At 38.2% G+C, this 23,777-nt stretch overlaps 1 protein-coding gene across 4 annotated transcripts in view; it reads right to left on the reverse strand.

Annotated features, from left to right (window-relative positions):
• Positions 1–23,777, reverse strand: part of LOC129762039 (progestin and adipoQ receptor family member 4) — a 71,766-nt gene that overhangs the window by 15,472 nt on the left and 32,517 nt on the right. For all 4 annotated transcript variants that reach the window (XM_055760023.1, XM_055760014.1, XM_055760040.1 and 1 more), the window contains exons 2-3: positions 19,102–19,771; positions 3,319–3,534 (exon numbers count right to left, since the gene is read on the reverse strand). In XM_055760023.1, the coding sequence (XP_055615998.1) occupies positions 3,319–3,534; positions 19,102–19,507 (622 nt within the window). In that variant the 5' untranslated portion in view covers positions 19,508–19,771. The remainder of the gene's footprint in view (positions 1–3,318; positions 3,535–19,101; positions 19,772–23,777) is intronic.

The following is a 23,777-nucleotide window of genomic DNA, read 5'->3' on the forward strand; positions in this document are numbered from 1 at the left end:
TAAAATTGTATGTTTAGGTCTCGCCCTTTATCGCGCATGGAATAAGCGCGAAGGGCCGAGAAGGAATGAAATAGGACGCTTAACGCATGTGTTTAAGCGATAAGTGGCGCATAATTTATAACGCATAAATTTAGGATGTTTATTTGGGTCCCTACACCCAAACTAACGTTGGCAGAAAACATGTCATCTTTGGCAGAAATGATGCCATTTAGTGTGCTGTTGAGTCAAATGTGCAAATAATGAGCTATTTTGAAAGCTTAAAAATGCTTTGTTTGTATGCGTGCAGACATCTCTTTCTGTTTTCTTTTCTCATTTCATTTGGGATTGTGCCAAAAAAAAAGTCCATACGACGTCAATGGGGAAAACTTATTTGTCTTTTGTTTCACTCGCTCGTATGAATCTTATATTGCTGTACCATGTAGGGTTTTTTTTTCTGTTGTTTCCATGTAGGGTAACACGGGGTGAGTTGGACATATGGGGTGATTTGGACCACCCCTTTATCTCAAAAAGTACGGCTCAACTTGGATTTTTATGATGTCATATTCTTTTATTATTGAACCGTATGTAACTAACGTAAAAAAACTTTGGTAAAATTCGACAGGTGGAAGGAAACAGTAGCATGAACACAACAAGCACTTTGATGGTCAAAAATGTGAGTTTTCCGATCGTGGTTTTAAGGTTTTTACCGCTGATTGAACAAATTGTTCGTGTATTGTGCAGTAAAGTTCTGTTCGTCTACAGAAGAGGAACAATTTGATGCAGCGAAACTGTAAGTTTGATAACAATAAATGAAATCAATTGCATTTTAATTTGCGCATGTTGTGTGGGGTGACATGGACACGTTTCTGTGGGGTGAATTGGTCCTACAGCTTTGAGGCTTTTCTTTGATCTAATTAATTCCAGATGTCAGGGAATTACAAAAAGAGGATGGGCAGACAACATTGGAAGAAGGAGGAGCTTGAAAGAGCAACTCAGGCCATCAAGAACGGATTTTATTTGAGCAACAATGAAAGTGTTTGAAAATGCTCGTGAAAAGATGAAAGTTTCATGCAGAATTCGAGATGGTGTCAATCCAATTTTTCTAGTCTGGAATCTGGCCAAGACATCTGGTATCGATCCCAAAACACTGTTTCTGATTGTAACATTATCCATAAACATAAGTATGTTTTTTTTTCGATGAAACACACACTGGACCAAATCACCCCGCATCAAATTTTAATGTTCAAAAATCATCTCTTTCATTGTATGGTATATTTGGTAGTTTGAAGCTTGATATAATGATTAAACATTATTGATTGAGAGAAAACAAGTGTAGCTCAGTATACAATGTGACATTTTTGATATAGACCGTATTAGTTAGGAAATATTAGGCGATTTGCTTAGGTGGTCCAACTTCCCCTCTTTTCCCCTATGTTATACAAATGCTTAGCACTATTTGTGAGTCATGACATTTTCTGTTATGTTATGTCTCATTTAATGTCAGAAATTGGGATGACAAAACATGAGCTAAGAATCAATTTTGGGTGTACGCGAGTGGCGTAGTGGAAGATAAGAAACGCGGATGGGAAAAATTCCACGCTAGGCAGATAACTTATGCGGTTTCGGTTATCTGAGTAGGAAAGAGAGATCTTTTCTCTCCTTTTTAATTTTAAGCCAGAGTAAGAATTCGTCTATATACACTGCGTTTCACAACTATAGAACCACTCATTTTTTCTGAGTATCAAGAGATATGTAAGAAGTTGGTTGAATTGAAGTATATGGTGTAGAATATAATAACTATCTTCATTTATAAGCCTGACCATTTGAACTTTATTGTTGTGTTCAGGTGCGAAACATTCAAAAAACTAAAATTCCAGTGTTTCATAACTATAGAACCAGATGGAAAAACTCTCACTCCTTTACAAAATTAACGCCAATTTCACGTGAATTACGATAAGTTTTTAATTCGTAGGACATCTTTAGTTCCCAATCAGTTCAAATTACCCATTCGGAGTGGTTACGACCATGCGCGCCATGTTGTAGTGTGTATTTCGTTCTACGCAAAAGATACAGCTCGTTTAAGCTCTTCAAATCACTCATACTGCTGGTAAGCTACATCTACTATTCGTACGATCACTCCTCATAAGTCCTTGATAAGGTTTTGATCTGGTAAACAAGCTTACCAGTCCAGAATCAAAAGCCCCTATTCATGAAACCATGCCCTGACCTTCTGGATTTTATGAATTGTTGCCAAATTACTCAATTGTCACATTGTTTTTGATGCAAAAACAACACCAAATTATTCTGAAGTACTTCGTTGCGCTTCTGACTGTTCATTCGTGTTGATGATACGCTATCTGAACCAAGCCATAAAAATCCTATCTCCAAAACTGTGGGTCTAAAAACTAATGTGGAATCCAATCCCATGAGTTTAACTATTTCAGGAGAACTTCTCTGACAAAAAGAAATTCAACTTGGATAGAAATTCTTTATTCTAGAAGGACTAGCGGAACGTGTCACGTAATTTTTCAACTCGTAACTTTGCAGACGACAGTTTGATGGTTTGACGGAAATATTTTCAAAAAGATGTGGTTCAGATAGCTTTTCATCAACACGAATGCACAGTCAGAAGTGCAACGAAGTACTACAGAATCATTTACTGCTGTTTTTGCATCAAAAACAATGTGATGATTCGTTAATTTGGCATCAATTCATAAAATCCAGAGCATGGATTGATGAATAGGGGCTTCAGATTCTGGACTCAGCTTGTGTACCAGATCAAAACCTTATCAAGGACATATCTCTGAGAACTCAGAAAAATTGAGTGGTTCTATAGTTGTGAAACGCAGTGTATAGTCCGGATTCTTACTCAATAAATTAGTTCAAATTCGCCAGTTTAAGTTCAACTAGTTCAAACGAAGACTTGGTGACCCTTACACCCAAGTGTTGATTCTTCGGAACCTTCCATCTCCAAAGCATGGGCTTTTATATCAGAGGACTGTGTGATAAGCTTAAACAAAACGCGATTGTTAAATTTCTGAACGACGTTAGACAAATCATTTATCCATAATTGATCGATATAAATGGAGCATCAACACAAACATTAAGCTCTTACTTGCCAGTAGATACAATCAAAAGAATCGTCAACACATTGATACACGATGGTAATCGACTGATCTTTCCTAACATTGCCATAATTTTAACGTGCCACATGCCGCATTCCATCCGATTCCAATGTTAGGAAAGACCAATCCTTCGACCCCTTTTGGGAACTCGGCTCGAAGCATCCGAGTTCCGAAAAAGGTCTTCCCATCATCGATCGACCGCTTGTTTACTTACCGAAGCTCTGGCTGATCCAAATCCCCAGCATGTCTAGCTGCAGCAGCCGATAGTAGATTCCTTCGCCCAGCTCGAGATTCATGAACAGATGATAGACGAAGCTGCCGCACCACGGTGCAACAGAACCGACCAGATGGCACCACGAGAGAAAGCGGTAGTCTTTCTCCCATGGCATCATTGCCGGAACTGTTGCCAGGATGTACACTATTGGAATGCCTGTGTAGAGAGATGAAAAAGAGGCGGAGAAAAAAAAAACAAATTAATAAGCAGTCCTGTGTGGACGGACGGACGGAAATAGCTTCCAGGCCAATCTGTGGACCGGTGCAGAAGCGAGAAAGGATAAAACCCAATTAGTCTGACTGTTTAATAAATGAAACACATCCGCTTTCGTCCGTTTTTCTGCAGGCGCTCTCTCTCTTGGTTCGCTTCCATTAGATTGCTAGTTAGTCCATTACACGACTCATTACGGTTGTTGATGGTATGTTTGAAGCAGCATTAAGGATTCAATCATTGCGTTGCATTTTCAACGCATTGAAACTGGCGATGCCAAAAAAAAAAAGAAAATTTAGCTCAAGTGAGAGGCGCATTGACACCAATAGAATGTGGATCTTATAATCCATTAAAACATGTGAATCCGTAAAAATATACTATATAACTACTGGAAATCATGAAGAAGACAATATTATTTATATGTTTTGAAATATTCGAATACCTTATTTGACACAGTTGCGCTGAACTAGAGCATTCAAAACAGTGGACAAACCATGATCACATTTTCGACTGGATAAACCAAAATCATTTACCTTATATGAATCCGTTCAATCCGATGACAAAAAGAACTGAAATCAAATTAGAATAGTCCGGTAATGATCTTATGCATTATATGCAATATATTCCACGCCATTAACATAAATTTATACATTTCATTGAACAATATTCTAAAAAAAATCATTTGTTCAAAACAGTTTCTCCTATTACTCCTAGTCGCTTTTTACGCGGGGGATACGTGCCGCGTAAACAAAAAACGTGTAAATTCCAAATCCGCGTTGAAATAAATCGGATGATTTTCAGAATCCGTGAAAAATTTAACAAACATTGAATTATTAGTTCAAATTGCAACCCATATTCTAACTATTGATTACCTGAATTTGTTTGCATGCTACAATCATGATATCTGTATCACCTTTTATTTCTCTGCAACGCATTGAAACTGGCGATGCAGTTTTAATATCCCCGTAAACAAGTATGGTTTTTTTTACTGTCTATTATTATAGTTCTGCCGATAAATATTTTATTCTATGTCAGTACCGTCGTGGAATCGAATACGGTGCTGTTGCTGTTGTAGGGAAACATTCCCTTTAAACTATGAACTTCCGTGGGACACATTATCTGCACGACATTAATCCAGTTGCATGCATATAACCTCCCACCCCCACTAGCAGCTGCTGTGCATGGCTTCGAATCAAATTATTGCTCTACACGGAAAACGTTCCAACGTTCAGAACTAACGACCACTTGCAGCCCTAAACTTTCTCGCCGCCCATCATCATTCACCGCTACCTTGGCACCGCTCGAACTCGATGGCAAACGAGCGGCCCACAACCGATGGTCATTTGATTACGATCAGCGAGGTTTAATATTTTATGATTTAGTGTTGCTCATCGTTTGCCATCAAGATTCCATCGTGTGAGCGAATAATAGTTGCAAATTCATGTAAATATTTTGATAACGGTTCATGACACCGTGAACTTTATTCCGATCGTTCCAGGAAGTTGAACCGAATGGATGCGGAGCACATAACTAGATTCATTCCCCGAAGTAACCACAATCCATTTTACAACATTTTGCTAATTGAGTTTTCGTTTCACTGACCACCCCCACCACTCAGTTTCCGCTTCGAAATCTCGCATCCGATGGAGCCACCCAGTTGGTAACGAAATGAAACAATTTGCATTATTTTAACATACCGCGCCAAATTTCCCTAATCCCTATCGAACCATATCAAAATTCGACTGAATAGTGGCGAGTGACACCCGGCTGTCAATATCGATGACAGTCGAGAAGGTTTTTTTTTCCGATGCTTGACACAAGAAAAACAAATCAAAACCGAATGAGGAACAATGCGCGTAATCTATACCGACCGATGGAAACGTTCGTCATCGCCTTTTCAGCTTGAATGTATCACTGCATGCGGCGAAACAGGGAACAGGGCTTCAATTCATCATTGAAAGAAAAATGGAAAGCGCCACACCGGAGGGGTGTTTAATTCGCTTCATCTGACGCAAGTTGAGATGAACAGATCGAAACTGTTCGATGGGTTCGAAGTCATCATCCTGGGAATAACATAATTTCATTGTGTACTAAACATAGAAACGGTGCGGTTTGCTGGCCCTTGACGTCATTGCGGTATTGGACGGTTTGAAATCGGCGGAAATTGGAAAATGTTCGAGACGGGATTCGATCCGGCAGATGTGTCTCCAAAGATAGTCACAAATTCAAATTCATTTATCTATGTGATCACTTCGACCACTGACGTCCAATCAGTGGTGATAAACCTGAAGTTCAATAACCTTTGAACCGGGTAGGCACCAAATCGAAATATAACTTTTATCGTTTGTCCACTCCAAGTTAATAACATTTATTATTTAAACTTATTGTACTTAATTTCGGCAAGCTCGAAAATGTGCGTGTACCAATGCAAGTTGGAATAATGTCTTCAGCTGAATGAACTCCGAGTCACTCACATCGTTCCCATTAGCTTTAATTGGCAGTTTCTAACCTCTTCACGTTTTTGACCCCCTTTGAGTCTTGTATTCCTCGGAAAAACTTATGGATAAATTGAACATGCGTTGAGGCGAAACAACAACAAAATTAACGATCCTTGCATTTAAAAAAATGGACAAATTTTACCAATTTTTCTTGCGTTCACTTTAACACCTGGTGATGTGACCACTTGTGCATCGGCAATCATAGTAACCCATGAGTTTTCAGACAAAAAATGGACAGCCGTATCAGTCGAACCGCAGAAGTTGTAGCGAAAATAGTAAAGCAATTGCGCTCCATGATTTGAATATATCGATGAATAATAGGGTAAATTATCTTGGTTTGTCCAATTTGGTGTAGTTTTACGCAACTAGTAAATGCAAATTGATTTTTATTCATGAAAATCACATATAATCGATACGAGTTTGGATTTGTTGAAAAGCCCCAAGTCTCTAGTTGCTAATACTACCATTAGGCGTTGAAATTATTCAAATTTTTATGTTTTTTTTACGATTTTCCACAAAGAGGAATTATGATCATGGTTTGACCACTTCAGATCATGGTTTGTCAAAAAAATCATCATGGTTTATCCGGCTTTAGAAATCACCATTTTTGAATGAAAACATTCGAATTCTCAAGTAGATGTTGCATTTATCATTGCTTGAGTTTACTGTCATCATATTGATCCATTCATAATTTAGGCTTTCTTCAGAATATCGCCTTTTCTTGGGCATTTTAAAAGTATTCACCCCAAAACACTCAACATAGAGAAACTTTATTTCTGATAAACGCGAAGGACACAATAAACAAATTGCAGCGCTCCAAGCGGTTGCCATAGAAATCATGTGGACAAAACAACATTATTGAACTGGACAACTCATGATCAGAATTGAGTTCATTAAAATGCGTCAATTTAATGGTTTAGCCATGTAAATCTGATACAAATGGTGTGCAAGAATGATGTTTACAATATTTGTAAGTGTTATAATCCTGTAATGGGCTGAATACGTGCCAAATAATCATCTGTTGATTGATTAAAATTTAGCTCAAGTGAGAGGCGCATTGACACCAATAGAATGTGGATCTTATAATCCATTAAAACATGTGAATCCGTAAAAATATACTATATAACTACTGTAAATCATGAAGAAGACAATATTATTTATATGTTTTGAAATATTCGAATACCTTATTTGACACAGTTGCGCTGAACTAGAGCATTCAAAACAGTGGACAAACCATGATCACATTTTCGACTGGATAAACCAAAATCATTTATCTTATACGAGGGTCACTATTTATATTTCGGGAATAGGAACAAAAACAGATAGTTAAGCTGCGAATATATTTTTATTGTTTTTCAAAGTACTCGCCACGATGATCGATACACTTTTGCATGCGCTTAAACCAATTTTCAAAGCATTTATTCCAATCGACACGAGCCTTTTTTTGAGCGATTGTCAAATTATGTATGATCCAACGTGAACATAATTTTCGCACAACTAAGTGTTCATGTAAAATCGCATATATGCTGGTGGAACTAATGCTTAGGGATGCCTCAATCTCACAATAGGTTACATGACGATCTTGCTTAATCATTTCGTGCACAGCATCGATGTTTTCTGGCACTACAGTCGATTTTGGACGACCTTCACGAAACTCGTCGGACAGCGAACTACGACCACGATTGAATTCACTATACCAGCGATACACAGTGGTTTTTGATGGAGCTTCATCGCCAAAAGTCAAATTAAGTTGATTGACGCACTCTTGTTGTGATAATCCACGTCGAAAGTCGTAAAAAATCATCGCACGAAAATGTTCACGATTCAGTTCCATTTTTTTGTCGAGACCAAACTTTCAACTATATATAAAATAAACAAATAGCGTCCGTATGACAAAATGTTCTGAGTACGTATATCGTCAAAAATGTCAAACTTTACGATGGAACCGTCAGATGGACTCACATGACATCAGTGTTGCCAATTCCCGAAATATAAATAGTGACCCTCGTATGAATCCGTTCAATCCGATGACAAAAAGAACTGAAATCAAATTAGAATAGTCCGGTAATGATCTTATGCATTATATGCAATATATTCCACGCCATTAACATTAATTTATACATTTCATTGAACAATATTCTAAAAAAATCATTTGTTCAAAACAGTTACTCCTATTACTCCTAGTCGCTTTTTACGCGGGGGATACGTGCCGCGTAAACAAAAAACGCGTAAATTCCAAATCCGCGTTGAAATAAATCGGATGATTTTCAGAATCCGTGAAAAATTTAACAAACATTGAATTATTAGTTCAAATTGCAACCCATATTCTAACTATTGATTACCTGAAATTGTTTGCATGCTACAATCATGATATCTGTATCACCTTTTATTTCTCAGTTACTGATCAGTGATACAATACAAACTAATTTCGTGAAAAGTCACATCAATTAGCATCAGTGTTGCCACACGTACAGATTTATCTGGAATGGTACAGATTTTTTCGTTATTTTTGGTACAGAGTACAGATTTTCGTCAAAAAGTACAGATTGGTACAGATTTTTCCATTTGTGAAATTTCTTACATTTGAACAAAGCAACATTAAAGTACATGCCGCATAGGGTGGCAATGAAAATGGTCATCTCTAATTTCCTAATTTCAAAAAGTTACCAGATAAAAAATGTTCACCACCTCGAAAAAACACCCTATGCCAAATATCAGCTCAATAGGACTTAAGGGAGAGTGGCGCAAAGCGGTCAAAGTTTGAGTTTTTTGAAAATCGAAAAATCACCCAAGGGGGGGTATGTAAAGGAAATCGGGGTTTTAGAAAAAAAAAATTGGTGCCAAATGACTTAAAATTGCATGAAACGTCGAGATCGAGTGACATCTCGAATTTTTTTTTTTCAAAAATCGACACTCTGGGACTTTTTTTTCGGAATACGAGACGAAACGTATGGTTTTGGGTACCAATAAAAATCGTTATCTCGATTTTTCATTCGGAACTTGCTGTGAAATGTTGATTCGCACGATAATATACCCTATGCAAAATATTAGCTCATTCGAACTTCATTTATTAGTGTCGCAGACGTTAAAATTTCAGTTATTTTAAAAACGAAAGATCACCGAATATAGGGGTTTAAAAAAAAAGTTGGTGCCAAATGTCTTAAAATTGCATTACTCGTCTAGATTTACTGTTATCTCGAAAAAAAAAATTTTTTTTGCACTTGCTCGTTTTTTTGACTGAAAAGTCGATTTTTGACAACAAAAAATTTCTGAGATAACTGTAAATCTTAACGTGTCATGCAATTTTAGGGCATTTGGCATAAAAAAATTCTTTGAAACCCCGATTTCCGCTGATTTTTCGGTGTCCAATAAAACTCTAATTTTAACGTCTGCAACACTAATAGAAGAAGTTCGAATGAGCTAATATTTTCCATAGGGTGCGAATCGTGCGAATCAACATTTTGCAACAAGTTTCGAATGATAAATCGAGATAAACATTTTTATTGGCACTTAAAACCATACGTTTCGTCTCATATTCCGAAAAAAATACGTGAGTCCCAGAGTGTCGATTTTTGACAAGAAAAAATTTCGAGATGACACTAGATCTCGACGTTTTATGCAATTTTGAGACATTTGGCATCAATTTTTTTTTCGAAAACCCCTATTTCCTTCCCCCTTGGGTGTTTTTTCGATTTTCAAAAAACTCAAACTTTGACCGCTTTGCGCCACTCTCCCTTAAGTCCGAGGTGTGTCCGAGTGTTTTTTCGATGTGGTAAACATTTTGTATAGGGTAACTTTTTGAAATTCTAGGGACAATTTTTTCCCATACATTCATACATTCATAGATTCACCCTAATACCGTAGTATCGCTCGGTGTTGATCTTAAAAGCATTTACAATGCAATGATTGATCAGTTCCATAAGGAAGAAATTCCTTACAAGGATCGTCTGAAAGGATTCGCGTCGGACGGTGTGACGTATGTTTTGCCCCAGATCAACAGATTGAATCGTTTGTTCCAGGCTGAAAAACCTGAATTCAGGATGCTACATGAAGAGCTGAAAGATTTTTATTTGATCACTAGCTGACCCGGCAAACTCCGTCCCGCCCAAAATTTGTTTTTGTTATCAATATCTTCAAACATTCACGTTTTCTTACTTAGGCTAGCGCAAGTTCATGAGTCCAATCGCAGAACTGTTCATTGATTGATCTTCTAATCGACCCCGTTGAATTTACGTTTTACTACAAAATTCCTAGTGCTCTTACCAAAACTCATCATTACAATGTCAGATTATTTTCAGGCACAATTTTCGTTCAAAATTTCACAACCACTTGCAAATAACATGTTTCTCCGTTACATGGAATAAATGTTTGATACATAAAATATGATAAAATAAAGACAGATCCCTCCCCCTTCTTCTCACCTTAGAGAGGGGGAGGAGTGTCCATTCACCATAGAAATGTTTCGTGCCCCCTAAAATCTTCACATGCCAAATTTGGCTCCATTTGCTTGATTAGTTTTTGAGTTATACAGAAATTTGTTTTTCATTTGTATGACAGCCCACCCTAAGAGAGGGGGGAGGAGTGTCGAACCACATTAGAAATGTTTCTTCCCCATAAAACCTCCACATGCCAAATTTAGTTCCGTTTGCTTGATTAGTTCTTGAATTAGGCGGAAATGTATGCTTCATTTGTATGGCAGCCTCCCTCCCCCCCTCAGAGAGACGAAAGGAGAGTCTATTCGCCATAGAAGCGTTTTGTGTCCCCCCCTTAGAGAGGGGGTGGAATGTCTAACCACCATAGAACCATTTATTGCACCCTAAAACCTCCATATGCCTAATTTGGTTGCATTTGCTTGTTTAATTCTCGAGTAATGTAGAAATTTATGTTTCATTTGTATGGCCGCCCTCCCTTAGAGAGCGGGAAGGAGTATCTAACTACCATTAAAACATTTATTGCACCATAAAACATTCACATGCCAAATTTGGTTTCGTTTGCTTGATTCATTCTCGAGTAATGGCGAAATTCGTGTTTCATTTGTATGGCAGCTCCTCTTAGAGAGGGGGGAGGAGTATCTAACCACTATAGAATCATTCATTGCACCTCAAAACCTTCAGTTGCCTAATTTGGTTGCATTTGCCTAATTAATTCTCGAGTAATGTAAAAATTTGTGTTTCATTTGTATGGCAGCCCCCTCTTAGAGAGGAGGGAGGGGTCTCAAACTATCATTTTTTTTATTTAGGTTTTAGGTTGAATAGAATTTTAGGTTGGGATAGCAACAGAAAAAATTATCAGAACAATGGACAGCCAGATCATTTCAAATGATATTTGTCGCAGTTTTTTTCGTGGAGGTGATCGAACAAATGAGAAAAAGATTCGATTTTGATGATTCGACGCTCAAGTCTACGGCAAAGTTTCAATCCCAGAAACTTTTCCAATTTGACTAGCATTAACGTTGTATTGGAAGCGTTTCCAGGATTCTACAATGGGAATGTACAAGATGTGGAGAATTAATTCTGTAGCCTAAAGATAAAATTACTCCGTAAGGGAATCACAATTTCAGAAAACGAGCATGTCCAGGGTTGGTGGACAAAAATTGGATGCCTAAAAAGAATTGACGTTTCGCTTGCCTTTTCGACGCTTCGATGCCATTTTTCTAACGTTCTCACTATGCCTCACTCCTCGGCAACTGTCGGGAAATTTTTTCCGAATATAATCAGAAAATAAGCTTTGAAATCGACTCAGCAACGATACGATGAACGCTCTTTTGAGATCAAAGGATTTGGTCAAATATCGTGCTGGCAGCTCGAAATTTTAAAAAATGATAGTATGCAATCTAGATTCAAAGAAACTATGTATAAGAATCATCAAACACACGAATGACTTGCAAATGTAAATGTAGTATTTGTAGCAAATAAATGAGTATTTTTTTAATGCTGATAAATTATTTTTTTCTCTACAACGAATATTTTCGATGGTACAGATTTTTGGAAAAAAAATACAGATGAGTAAGATATTTGACCCCTCTGGTACAGATTTAAATGTGACAACACTGATTAGCATATTGAATATTTACGCGGTTGATACGTATGAAAAATCCGAAATCCGCGTACAAATAAAACGCGTAAATTCCAAAAACCACGTAAAAAAAGCCACGATAAATAAAACCGCGTATAAAAAAACGCGTAAAAAGCGATTTCGGTGTACTCGCGTCGGTGTTCCAGACCGAAAGTTTTAAAAAAGTGACACATATTTCGTACCAACACATGCGATACGCTCAACGATGACGAATAACGAAGATAGAGAGAATCGCATAGTCGTAGTGTCGATATTTTCCGAGAAATGAGCGAATTATTGATTTCTCGGTCTCACAGACCTATGCGCGAGTAGGGGAAGTCCGAGCAAGATGCCCCTGTTAAGCAAAACAGGATGAAACATGTATTTTTACTACATATTTCAACGTTTCTTCACATCCACAACGTAGCCACGTTTGTTTTCTTTGTAATGAAATGAGCAAAAACGATCACGAATAGGCAAACCAACAGAAATAACGAAAATTCCAAACGCATTCATATTACACCATTCTTAAAAAAGCGAGGTAAGATGCCCATATGCGTGTCAAAAACGCACCACAACAAAGAGTCAAAATGTCAAACGATATCGAAGCGTTTATTTTAGATAACTCTTGATTCGCTGCCTCTATCTTCCGCTTCCGTTACGGTTCTACCACTTAGAATCATCATATGATCGTGAATTTTCGAGATTTTTGTTATCAAACGCCGAAAACTCTAAAGAATTTTGAGTCCAATATTTCTGTTTACAAGCAGATCAATATGTGCCGCTGTTCATAAATATATTACTACGTGCCGCTGTTCACAAATGTGCTGCCAGACCTTTGGCCGTTGTACAGGGTTTTCCATTTCGGGCTTCCGAAAGTATACAGCCCTGCGCTGACAACCGTTTGACATAGCTGTCAACCAAAGCGTCATATCGTTAGTTGAATGTCATTTTAGAATATGGATCGTTTTAGCATCGCACAACGTGTTAATTTTGTTAAATTATACTATAAAAATGATGAAAAACCGGCAAATGTTTTTCGAGCATTACGGACGGATTTTGGTCGGCCTACAGAGCACACAATCGCTAATGTAGTGCGTAAATTCGAACAAACTGGATCCGTAGCGGATATTGTGAAACCTGTGCATTATCGTAATGTGCGTTCGGCCGAAAATATTGCTGCTGTTGCTGCCAGTGTGGAGGATGACCCGAATGTTTCGATTCCACGGCGTGCTCAGCAATTGGGTTTGTCAACATCATTGTGGCGAATTTTGCATTTGGACTTGCACCTACATCCATAAAAAGTCCAACTGGTACAAAAATTAGAGCATACGTCGATTGGACGAACAACAGCAGCAAAAGGCTGAATTTTCGCATCAAATTTTCTTCAGCGATGAGGCACATTTCGAGCTCGGTGGCTATGTGAACACCCAAAATTTCCGTATATGGGGCTCAGAAAATCCACACGTGATTGTTGAGAGGCCATTGCATCCGCCAAAAGTCACTGTTTGGTGCGCATTATGGTCTGGTGGAGTCATCGGGCCTTATTTCTTTGAAAATGAGGACGGCGAGACGGTAACTGTGAATGGTGAGCGCTATGGCCGCATGTTAACCGATTTTGTTTTGCCACAAATTGAAGATATGGATACGGATGACATGTGGTAAGACCGTGTCTATACCAACTCTCCGCAAACTCTTGAACATTTGAAAGACAACATTCGTGAAGTTATGACCGAGATACCGCCCCATGTGTGCCGAAAAGTCATCAAAAATTACCTGTTTCGGATCAAGGTGTGCGAGGAAGCCCTAGGTGGACATTCGAATGATGTTGTATTTCACACATAATGGCATAAATCAAACTTTAATTTGAAATAAAAGTTTCATCGAAATTCGAATTCTAAGTGTGTTTTATTTCAATTTACTTTCGGAATTTAAAGTTGGAAAACCCTGTATTTATGAGTTTTTATTTTGATTCTAAGGTTTGCATTATTCTTAATCATGGATGGATTTTAGTAGTCAGAAACATTGAAATGATTTTTATGGTTCTGGTTCTTATCACATGATACAAGAAAGGATATTTGCTTTTATGCTTTTCAGAAACCATCTAGGTATAAAACAATTGCAGAAAATATCTGAGTGAATTAGTAACACTGGAACTGACTAACTCTCTTTATTAATTTCCATACTGGAGCGATGTGCCCCATTATGAGATGGATTAGAAAATTGCATTTTGATATAAGAAATGATTTTTTAACATTTTTTTATTCAAACTCAATCGATAGCTCTGGTAACATTTGAGAATGTTTTGGAGTTTGCAAAACTGAAATTAGTTTTTTAATGCTTCAAAAGTCTTATGACAGAAGCGGTCAAAGTTGCAATCATGCAGTTTTGAATATATTATTATTTTATGAAGATAGACGTGGTTTTTGGTACTACAATACATTTAATTGTATTTATAATGAAAAGGAAAGCTACCGTTCTGAATCATATTTCGGACGCTTTAGGTATATGATGCAGAAAACAGATCTAAACTTTATGCACAGGTATTATTTGGTTGATATTTTCAATAAATTAGTTCGATATGCTTTTAAGCTTTCTACTTTGGTACCTATTTGATTGAAAACATAAAAAAATCATGGAATAAAATGCCTTTCAAATGAAGCGAATGAGAATCAAACTTCGGACATTAGATCAAATTTCGGACACTTTATTTTGTAATTGTTTGGATGAAAATTACATTACACTTGATTATATTTTATAATCTACTGCGAAACACTTACCAAACAATAACAGTAGACTGTTAACGATGATGAGAACTGATGAAATACGGGAGAAATTTGAATATTTATGAACGGGTAAATTCTACGCGCTCACGCTAAGCAAACGTCAAACACAAACGATAATGAGTAGTGTTGTCAGATTTTTGCCGATTATGTTCTAATTGAAATGTAGTTCTCATATGAAATGATAGAGAAACCAAGGGATTACTCTAAAGAAGCAATTGTGATATAAATTTTATAGTTATATCATCAGTGCATTAAGCATTTCAAGATATTAGAACAAAGTGTCCGAAATATGATGTTGTCCGAAATATGATTCAGAACGATATAAGCACAGAAAAACCCTGCCGATTACTGCGTTTTCCATGATTTTTCATGGTGGTGCGTTCTACCGACACGGTGCGTCTTACCCAAAGTTCCCCTATAGGAATGTTATGGACGATGCGATATGAATGTGTTTAGAATTCTCTTTATTATTGTTTGTTTTTCATATTCGTAATCGTTTTAGCTCATTTCGTTACACAGAAAACAGACGTGACTACGTTGTGAATGTGAAAAAACGTTGAAATATGTAGCAAAAATACATGGTTCAGCCTGTTCTGGTTAGGATGGGCGTCTTACCCTGTCCTCCCCTACTTCACGTGAATTACCATTCAGAACGTCCTCTGCTGTTATTCTTGCAGCGATGACATTTCTCCGAAATCTTGGTATTTCTATCGGAAGATCTCGTTCCGAAACATCGCCGTAGAATGTAAAAAAAACTCTCGAGCCAATTGTTCCAGTTGCTGTTCATCCGCCAAAATGAGATTTCTCGGTTGAATAGCTGAACTCATAACTGGATGACCGGAAAAGGTCCGTTCAGCAGGAACTGGGTGAGTGATTATAATCTTACGGGAGCGAATTCGACGAAAATTACATCGTAAAACGGCCGCTAATCTCGATGTTTCGGAATCGACAATGCACAATGTGCTAAAACATGACCAGGGACACCGAACTTTCAGGAAACTTAAAGTTCCTGGAGTGCCGCATAACGTAGTACTATGGAATTATTTGATTCAATTCGCTTGTTTGTCACTTCGGATATTATTTTATAGGGAATTGAAATTTTAAAAACAATTCTTTAACAGAATGTGTTGATGGCCCTGAAAAGAACAGATTGTTGGGGTGGTTTTGTAGAAGCTTTTGTTTCGTCTTTTCGCGATGCGTTGAAAAGATGTCAAATGTGAATCATTGATTCTTGTTTCAAAATTTGTGACACACAGCGTGGCAGGGATTTCAATGTTACCGGATTCTGGAAGTCACAGTGGTGATATAAAAACAAATTGCATTGGATAGTAAAAGATGAAATGGTGTCATTGCTATTCCAATTTCAACTATCATATCACAACTTTTAAGGGGAGCTTGATTGACTCGTGTGTATGATAGCATAAAAAACACAAACGAGTGGAACCCCTTCTGGCTTTGATCCAAGCTTATTATGCTAGCAACCAAACAATCACCGCCGCGTTGACGGCCAGAGTTAAATCTACGAACGTTGCGCAATTCGTGGCCCCCGGTACGATACGACACTACCACGATTCGCGATGTTTCTAAATCGATTTTACACCTCGGGAAGCGGGAATCGCACGGAATCCCATAAACGCGGACGTCAAGACCCCACGTGGCACCCACCACATGGCAAATGCTTGATGGCTGGCCATGAATATAAATTTCAAAATAATGCCGTATTATTATGTAAACGAAATGTGAACGGCAACCGGTAAGCCGGGCACTTATCATCTCGCACCTTTCGCTTGCGAGTGGCAGAAGTGCAGCGCACCTTCGCGCCTTCCCGGAGTGCCAAAGTTCAAGATTATGAGATTTTCATTGCTTTTTTTTTGTGTTTCTGCTTTTTGCTCTAGCTTGAGATGCTTGTTCGTGAGCGCAAAAAGTGTTGGGATTTTTTTCTGGAAGCGATGCTTTAAAAACTGCAAAAATTTTGTTCGACGGGGGATGACACAATGTAAGTCCAGAAAACTGTTGACTCAATTGTAGTCATATTTTAACATCATCAATCAGGATCAGGAAATGCGACAGCTACTGTCTAAACCTCTGAAAAACCGCAATCAACCCCCCTTTGGTCTGTTGTTCAACTGCACACTTTCATCGCACGACCACGCAATGATAAAGCATGGATAAAAACTATCCACTGGGGTGTGACAAATTGTAGCACTGTGGGGGCGGCAATTTCATACATGAAAGTAGCAATAAATCCCAGCAGTTCATGCGAGCCAAACAATCTACGAAAAAAATATGAGAGGTCACGTTTCGGAGTTCCGGTCAGGTTCGGAAATCCCGAGAGGGCAATTGATGGACATCATGATAAGATAACAACTTTCTCCGTACAATTACCGGCACCTGGTGGGGAGCCCATCCAGAAGATCTTATAATGTTGTATCGAACAACTATTCTCTCAGTGATGGAGTATGGCAGTTTCTGTTTTCAATCAGCTGCCAAAACACACCTTATTAAACTCGAGCGAATTCAGTATCTTTGTCTCCGTATTGCGTTGGGATGTATGCCCTCAACGCATACCATAAGTCTCGAGGTTTTGGCAGGCGTACTCCCACTAAAAGATCGCTTCAATTTATTATCTCTTCGGTTCCTCATCCGGTGTAAGGTTATGAACCCATTGGTGATCGGAAATTTTGAGCAGCTTATCGAGCTAAATTTTCATTCTGGATTCATGAGCTCATATCATGAATTCATCTCTATGCAGGTTGATCCTTCTTCGTATACTCCCAACCGTGTTTGTTTTCCTGACTAAATCAATTCCTCTGTACATTTTGATCTGTTCATGAAGGAGAAAATCCATGGAATTCCAGATTATCATCGATCGGGGATCGTTCCTACGATCTTCAATGCAAAGTATGGGCGTGTCAATTGTGATAATATGTACTTTACTGATGGGTCCTCTATGAATGAGTCCACAGGATTTGGAGTGTTCAACCAATTTTCTAGCACCTCCCACAGTCTTCAGAATCCTTGCTCAGTGTATATTGCTGAATTGGCTGCAATACATTGGGCGCTGGACAGCGTCGCCTCACGACCTGTTGAACACTATTACATTGTAACGGATAGTCTTAGCTCTGTCGAAGCTATCCGTTCAGTGAGGCCGGAAAAGCACTCGCCATACTTCCTTGAGAGAATACGAGAAATTTTGAGTGCTTTAACCAGACGCTGTTATATCATTACCTTTGTCTGGGTCCCTTCACATTGCTCAATTCCGGGTAATGAGAGGGCAGACTCATTAGCAAAGGTAAGTGCAATTGAAGGCGATATTTATCAGCGTCAAATCGCCTTTAATGAATTTTATTCTTTAGTCCGCAAAAATACCATCGCTAACTGGCAACGTAAGTGGAGCGAAGATGAATTGGGCCGGTGGTTTCACTCGATTATCCCTAAGGTTAGCCTCAATCCATGGTTCAAAAGTCTGGACTTGAGTCGGGACTTTATTCGCACCTTCTCTCGACTCATGTCCAATCACTGTTCGTTAGACGCGCTACTCTTTCGTTTTAATCTTGCCGATGGCAATATCTGACCTTGTGGCCAAGGTTATCACGACATCGAACACGTTGTTTGGTCGTGCGAGGAGTATCTTGTTGCCAGATCGAATTTAGAAAACTCTCTTCGGGCTAGAGGACGGCAGCCCAATGTGCCGGTGAGAGATGTGTTGGCTCGGTTAGACCTTGATTACATGTCCCATATATATGTTTTCCTTAAAGCTATCGATCTTCGTGTGTGATTGTCCCTATGTTCGTATACCCTCCTTTTCCTTCGCGAGAAATCAAATCCCTTCTTACTAAAAATAGAATGAGGTGAAATGTAAATACATATTAGATATAATATAGGCTTAGGAATCGAGTATGATGAATGTGAGTGTGAACATTGACAACATATCCTTATATCCCTTCCTTTTCCTGAAAAAAATGTCACCCTTCTAAACTCGAGCAAACCGCGAGTAATCGGTTCTCTACTTCATTAACATTAGAATTAATGAAAAATGTTTATATATACTTGTTTCAATACAGACAGAAGTTTGGCTCCTTTAAACTTATGTAACTGAGCCTGTAAAAATAAACGATTTAATAACAAAAAAAATATAAGATAACAAAAAAGAACATACAAATAACGCTACTCACCGTGTGTTAAAATATTAATCGTCTCGTTATGTACGTAGAACAAACTGCTAAGGCATCCCTTGACGCCCTGCAGCGGCCGGTAGCCGGTAAGCACGTAAGGATTGAATTGCAAATGCTGAGGCATATCTTTCCACTGGAGTAAATCATCCGGTGGGGTAAGAAGTTTGTTTATTTGTTGCATTATCGGTGGCTTGCCTCCATTCTCTGTCGGTAATGGCTCCGTTTCAGTTGCAGATGTTTTCTCCTCCACGGTTACTTTACTGTTTGCTTTCGCTTCCGCTTCCGCCGGAGGCGGAGAAGCAGGGGGAGGTTCATTGTTCGGTACTAGCGACGTGGCCGCAGGTACCACACTGTCGGGAATGGCCGTCATAGTCACTACTCCCGATGATTCAATAGATGTTTGCATCCCATCCGGTTCCTCCAGCTTGCGAGATTCACCACTTTGCGCACCACAAAACAAAACTAAAACACAATTTCTCCGTCCAGACGTCTGGCGTCGTACCGCGTACCGGGCGGAGGTCGGTGGTTCCAAGCACACGCGAGCAAATCACGAGATTTTCTTTGCCCCGTCAATCGACAACCAAAAACCGCGCGATGCACCTTTCCACCTGCGCTCTTTGTCGTTTCGCAGTTCTCGAAAAACACACCACCGAACTCGCGATTTCACTCTCTACGGTCGTGCGGAAAAATGAATGAGAAAAATTAAAACTGCTATCGTGTAATCTTTATGTAATCTCTTCTCCAACTCAACCGTTCTGCCGCGGAAAGGAGTTTTCCACCATCACATCACACACACGCGAATCTCCTCGTCATCCTCCCCCGAGTTAAAAAAAAAACTGGGAAAACCCAGGTATTTGTGGCCTTGCGAAGGAAAGCAGCTTCCACCCAACCTGTCGGGAGAAATGTTATTTACCCCACTTATGAATTTTATCACACGACTGCACGACGTCACAAAGTCACTCACAGATTGGATGCCACACACGAAATGAACGGAGCACAAGAAAACCTGCAAACCGCGCGAATCTGATCTGATCTCGTGTTGCTCTCTGGCTGGCGGCTGGCCGAGGAAAATTTATCATTTTCGCCGCTCCACGTTATGATCCCTCAAATAACGCTCACTCTCGCATTTTCCACGCCGCTCACTACTCACTCGCTCGCAGCTACGCTCGCATGCTCAAAACTCATTTCGAACCCCTTTTCCACATCTTTCCGGGGGGGTATCCGAAACTCCAACCCGCTGCCTCTTTGCCTCTTTGTTGGGGAGCTCTGTCAGAAGAGCAAAAAAAAAATCACGAAGAAAAACATCAACACGATAATTAGGATTTGATGATTCGGCTGATTGTTAATTTGGAACCGGGCCCACATTGTTTCATCAATTTTGCAACTCCCCCCAAATCAATAATTTTCACCACCAAGATAAATATGTGTTTGAAGGGTGGCTTCTCATCACAATTGAAAAAAGTGACACAGACACAATGGTGCTATGCTTCTAAATCGTGGTTGATGTATTCAGATTTTGTCGTAAAATAGTAAATAACAAACTGTAAGTTCTTAGTTTTTACTGTATTCCCCGAAGGCACAGCAAAACCATCAATCTGTCGCAAGATGCTATAAACGGTGGGCAAGGAGAGCCCACAGGAAAATGAAAAAATCTATCTTATCTGATTGTAATAAAGTTTTCGACCAAATTGTTGACGATAATTAAGAATGAAATGAAATCTGAAATAGCTTTACTGCCATTCTACGAGAAGTTGTTTCATGTTACTTTTTGGCAAATTTCACCTTCCTCCATAGAACGCTGTTTTGACATAGGACTATGTCTTTGATTTCTTTATAGGGGAGTAACTATACGAAAAATGTAACGATTTATTAAGAGTTTTCAAACGCATGTTACTCAAAATCGTCATTGCGACATATGTTGTGTTGTATACCATTAGACAGGAAATTTATCCAGCAATTTTTTTGCTTGAAACACGAACAGAAAATATAGTAATAAAGTTGAACAATTTGACGATCAAATGGGTATATTTTTACGATCGCACTAACCACTCGTTTTCCTCCCTGACGAAACGAACAATCTTTTTGCCAACATTCGGGCGTTAGTTCATAATGTTAACCCATTAGTGCCCAGCGTATGAAATTCAATACGCAAAAATGTCCGTTTTTGAAAAACTTTTTTTGATGAAACTAAAGTGTTAAGCGCATTTTAAATGATACCACATGACAATTTAAGAGTGTTTTTGTGTCAGTGTCATTTTTGTTGTTTTGTTGTGTATTGAAGATTGCAAAGTTCGAGTTTCCCGCAAAAGTTGCAAAGTACACATAACTTAATAGTTGTAATGGGTTAATCGATGCGTATTATGAATTATTTTCCATCTGCCGGAAATAGGCATTTATCAGTTGTTGCATTGTATGCTGTCCAATCAATTCGTGCTCAATTTACGTTTTATCGTGTAGGTCTTGCTACTAACAATTCATGCAATGTTGTAATACTAGCTACTAACAATTCATGTAATCATGATATCGATGTTGTTTGGTAATGTAAAAAATGCAAATAAAGAATTTAACTGCCTGCTGATTTAGAGGTTCGAATGCATATCAGATTATGATAGCTTGAGTGGTCGCGATTTCAATATTATGTTCTTCATATATGTCTTCCTTAGAAGCCCGCTTCACTTCCACGAATGCACTTGCCCATTGTCCTTTCCCTTTCCTATACATAAGCAGAACTTAACACCCAATGAGATCAGTTTACTACAGTAGCTACACGAACTACACGAAATAAAAATAAAATCCATATATACGGAGATTTCAATCAACGAAATGCGGACTTTATCACTGATTTTGACAATGAATTTATCTTGCTTCCAGTTGTTGGTGATAATAAGACTCTGCAATTTATTATTGATGAAATAGCCGATCTTGGGTTGAATCAAATAAATAATGTTCATAATCGACAGAAATGCTTCTTGGATTTCTTGTTGACAAATATGACCGAAGATTTTTGTGTGACTGAATCATTAACTCCGCTTTGGAAAAATGAAGCTTTCCACACAGCTATCGATTATTCTATATTTATAGATAACACCCAAAAACCATTTGATTATGAATTCGAGGAAGTCTCTGATTACATTAAAGCAAATTACCAATCAATTAGGTGTAAGCTTAACTATATCAATTGGCAGGATTTATTTAGAAGTGTGGAAAACATTGGAGTAGCAGTGACGACTTTTTACTCGATGATCAATGAAATTATAGAGGAGGAGATACCAACAAAACGAAAAAGGAGAGATATTAACACAAAATATCCGATTTGGTTTAATCAAAACATAAAGAATCTAAAATAAAAAACAGAAGGCACATAAAATTTATAAAGAATACAAATCTGACGCTAATCTCGAAAAATATCGGAACTTTTGCGAACAGATCAACTCCACTGTTAAAAGCGCTTTTGAAGATTACGACATAAAAACAGAGTCGGACATAAGGTCTAACCCGAAAAGTTCCTTTAATTACATAAAAACAAAATTAAAAAGCAATGGTTTTCCATCACGCATGCTCCTTGACGATACCGTGGGGAATGACCCAAAAAAAATTTGCATCCTCTTTGCAAAATTTTTTCAAGAAGTTTATATTGTAACAGTTGAGGAGGACCGAGATCGTGACTTCTTTGCATTTCTTCCAGAATTTCCATGTGATGTTAGAGTCAGAAAACTAACTTACATCAAAATTTTTGACACATTAAATAAGCTTGATGTCTCGAAAAAGACAGGTCCTGACGGAATTCCACCGGTTTTCATAAAAAATTTGACATCTGAATTAACTCATCCACTTTTATGGCTTTTCAATAAGTCATTGGAATCAGGAAGGTTCCCAAAAATATGGAAAAACTCTTTTCTTGTACCAATATTCAAATCCGGTAATAGATCCGATGTAAGAAATTATCGTGGAGTAGCAATTATTTCTTGCATTCCAAAATTCTTTGAAGCCATAATAAACCAAAAACTTTTTCAACAACTAAAGACACGAATTACGAATAAGCAACACGGTGTTTTCAAAGGACGATCAACGACAACAAATTTGCTGGAATTTGTCACATTCACTTTGAATGCAATGGATAATGATAATCAAGTTGAAGCTTTATACACTGACTTTAGTAAGGCTTTCGATCGTGTTGATATACCCTTACTCCTTCTTAAACTTAAAAAAATAGGGATAGAAGTCAAGCTATTGAAATGGCTAGAACCATATTTGACTGACCGCACGCAAATGGTAAGATTTAATGAGAAAATTTCAAAAGCAATATTTGTTACTTCCGGAGTTCCTCAAGGCTCTCATTTGGGGCCGCTTTTGTTTATTTTATTTGTTAATGACGTTTGCGTTTTTCTTAACAGTGTTAAGGCGCTTATCTACGCAGATAATATGAAGCTGTATATGGAAATAAAGAATGAAGAAGACTCTCAAACATTCATTTTATAAATGGTGCACTAAGAGTTTATTACAGCTTAATGTTAGGAAATGCACTTTGATGACTTTTACAAGAAGAAGAATACACTTGGAACAATTGGCGTTTTTAGGGCTTCCATTTGATGTATCGAAAGTGAAAAAAATACAGATTTTGAACAATGAAAAAACTCATTTCAAATGCAATTACTACACACAATCACAGTTCTATG

This window comes from Toxorhynchites rutilus, chromosome 1 (assembly GCF_029784135.1).
Source record: "Toxorhynchites rutilus septentrionalis strain SRP chromosome 1, ASM2978413v1, whole genome shotgun sequence".
Lineage (NCBI taxonomy): Eukaryota > Metazoa > Arthropoda > Insecta > Diptera > Culicidae > Toxorhynchites > Toxorhynchites rutilus.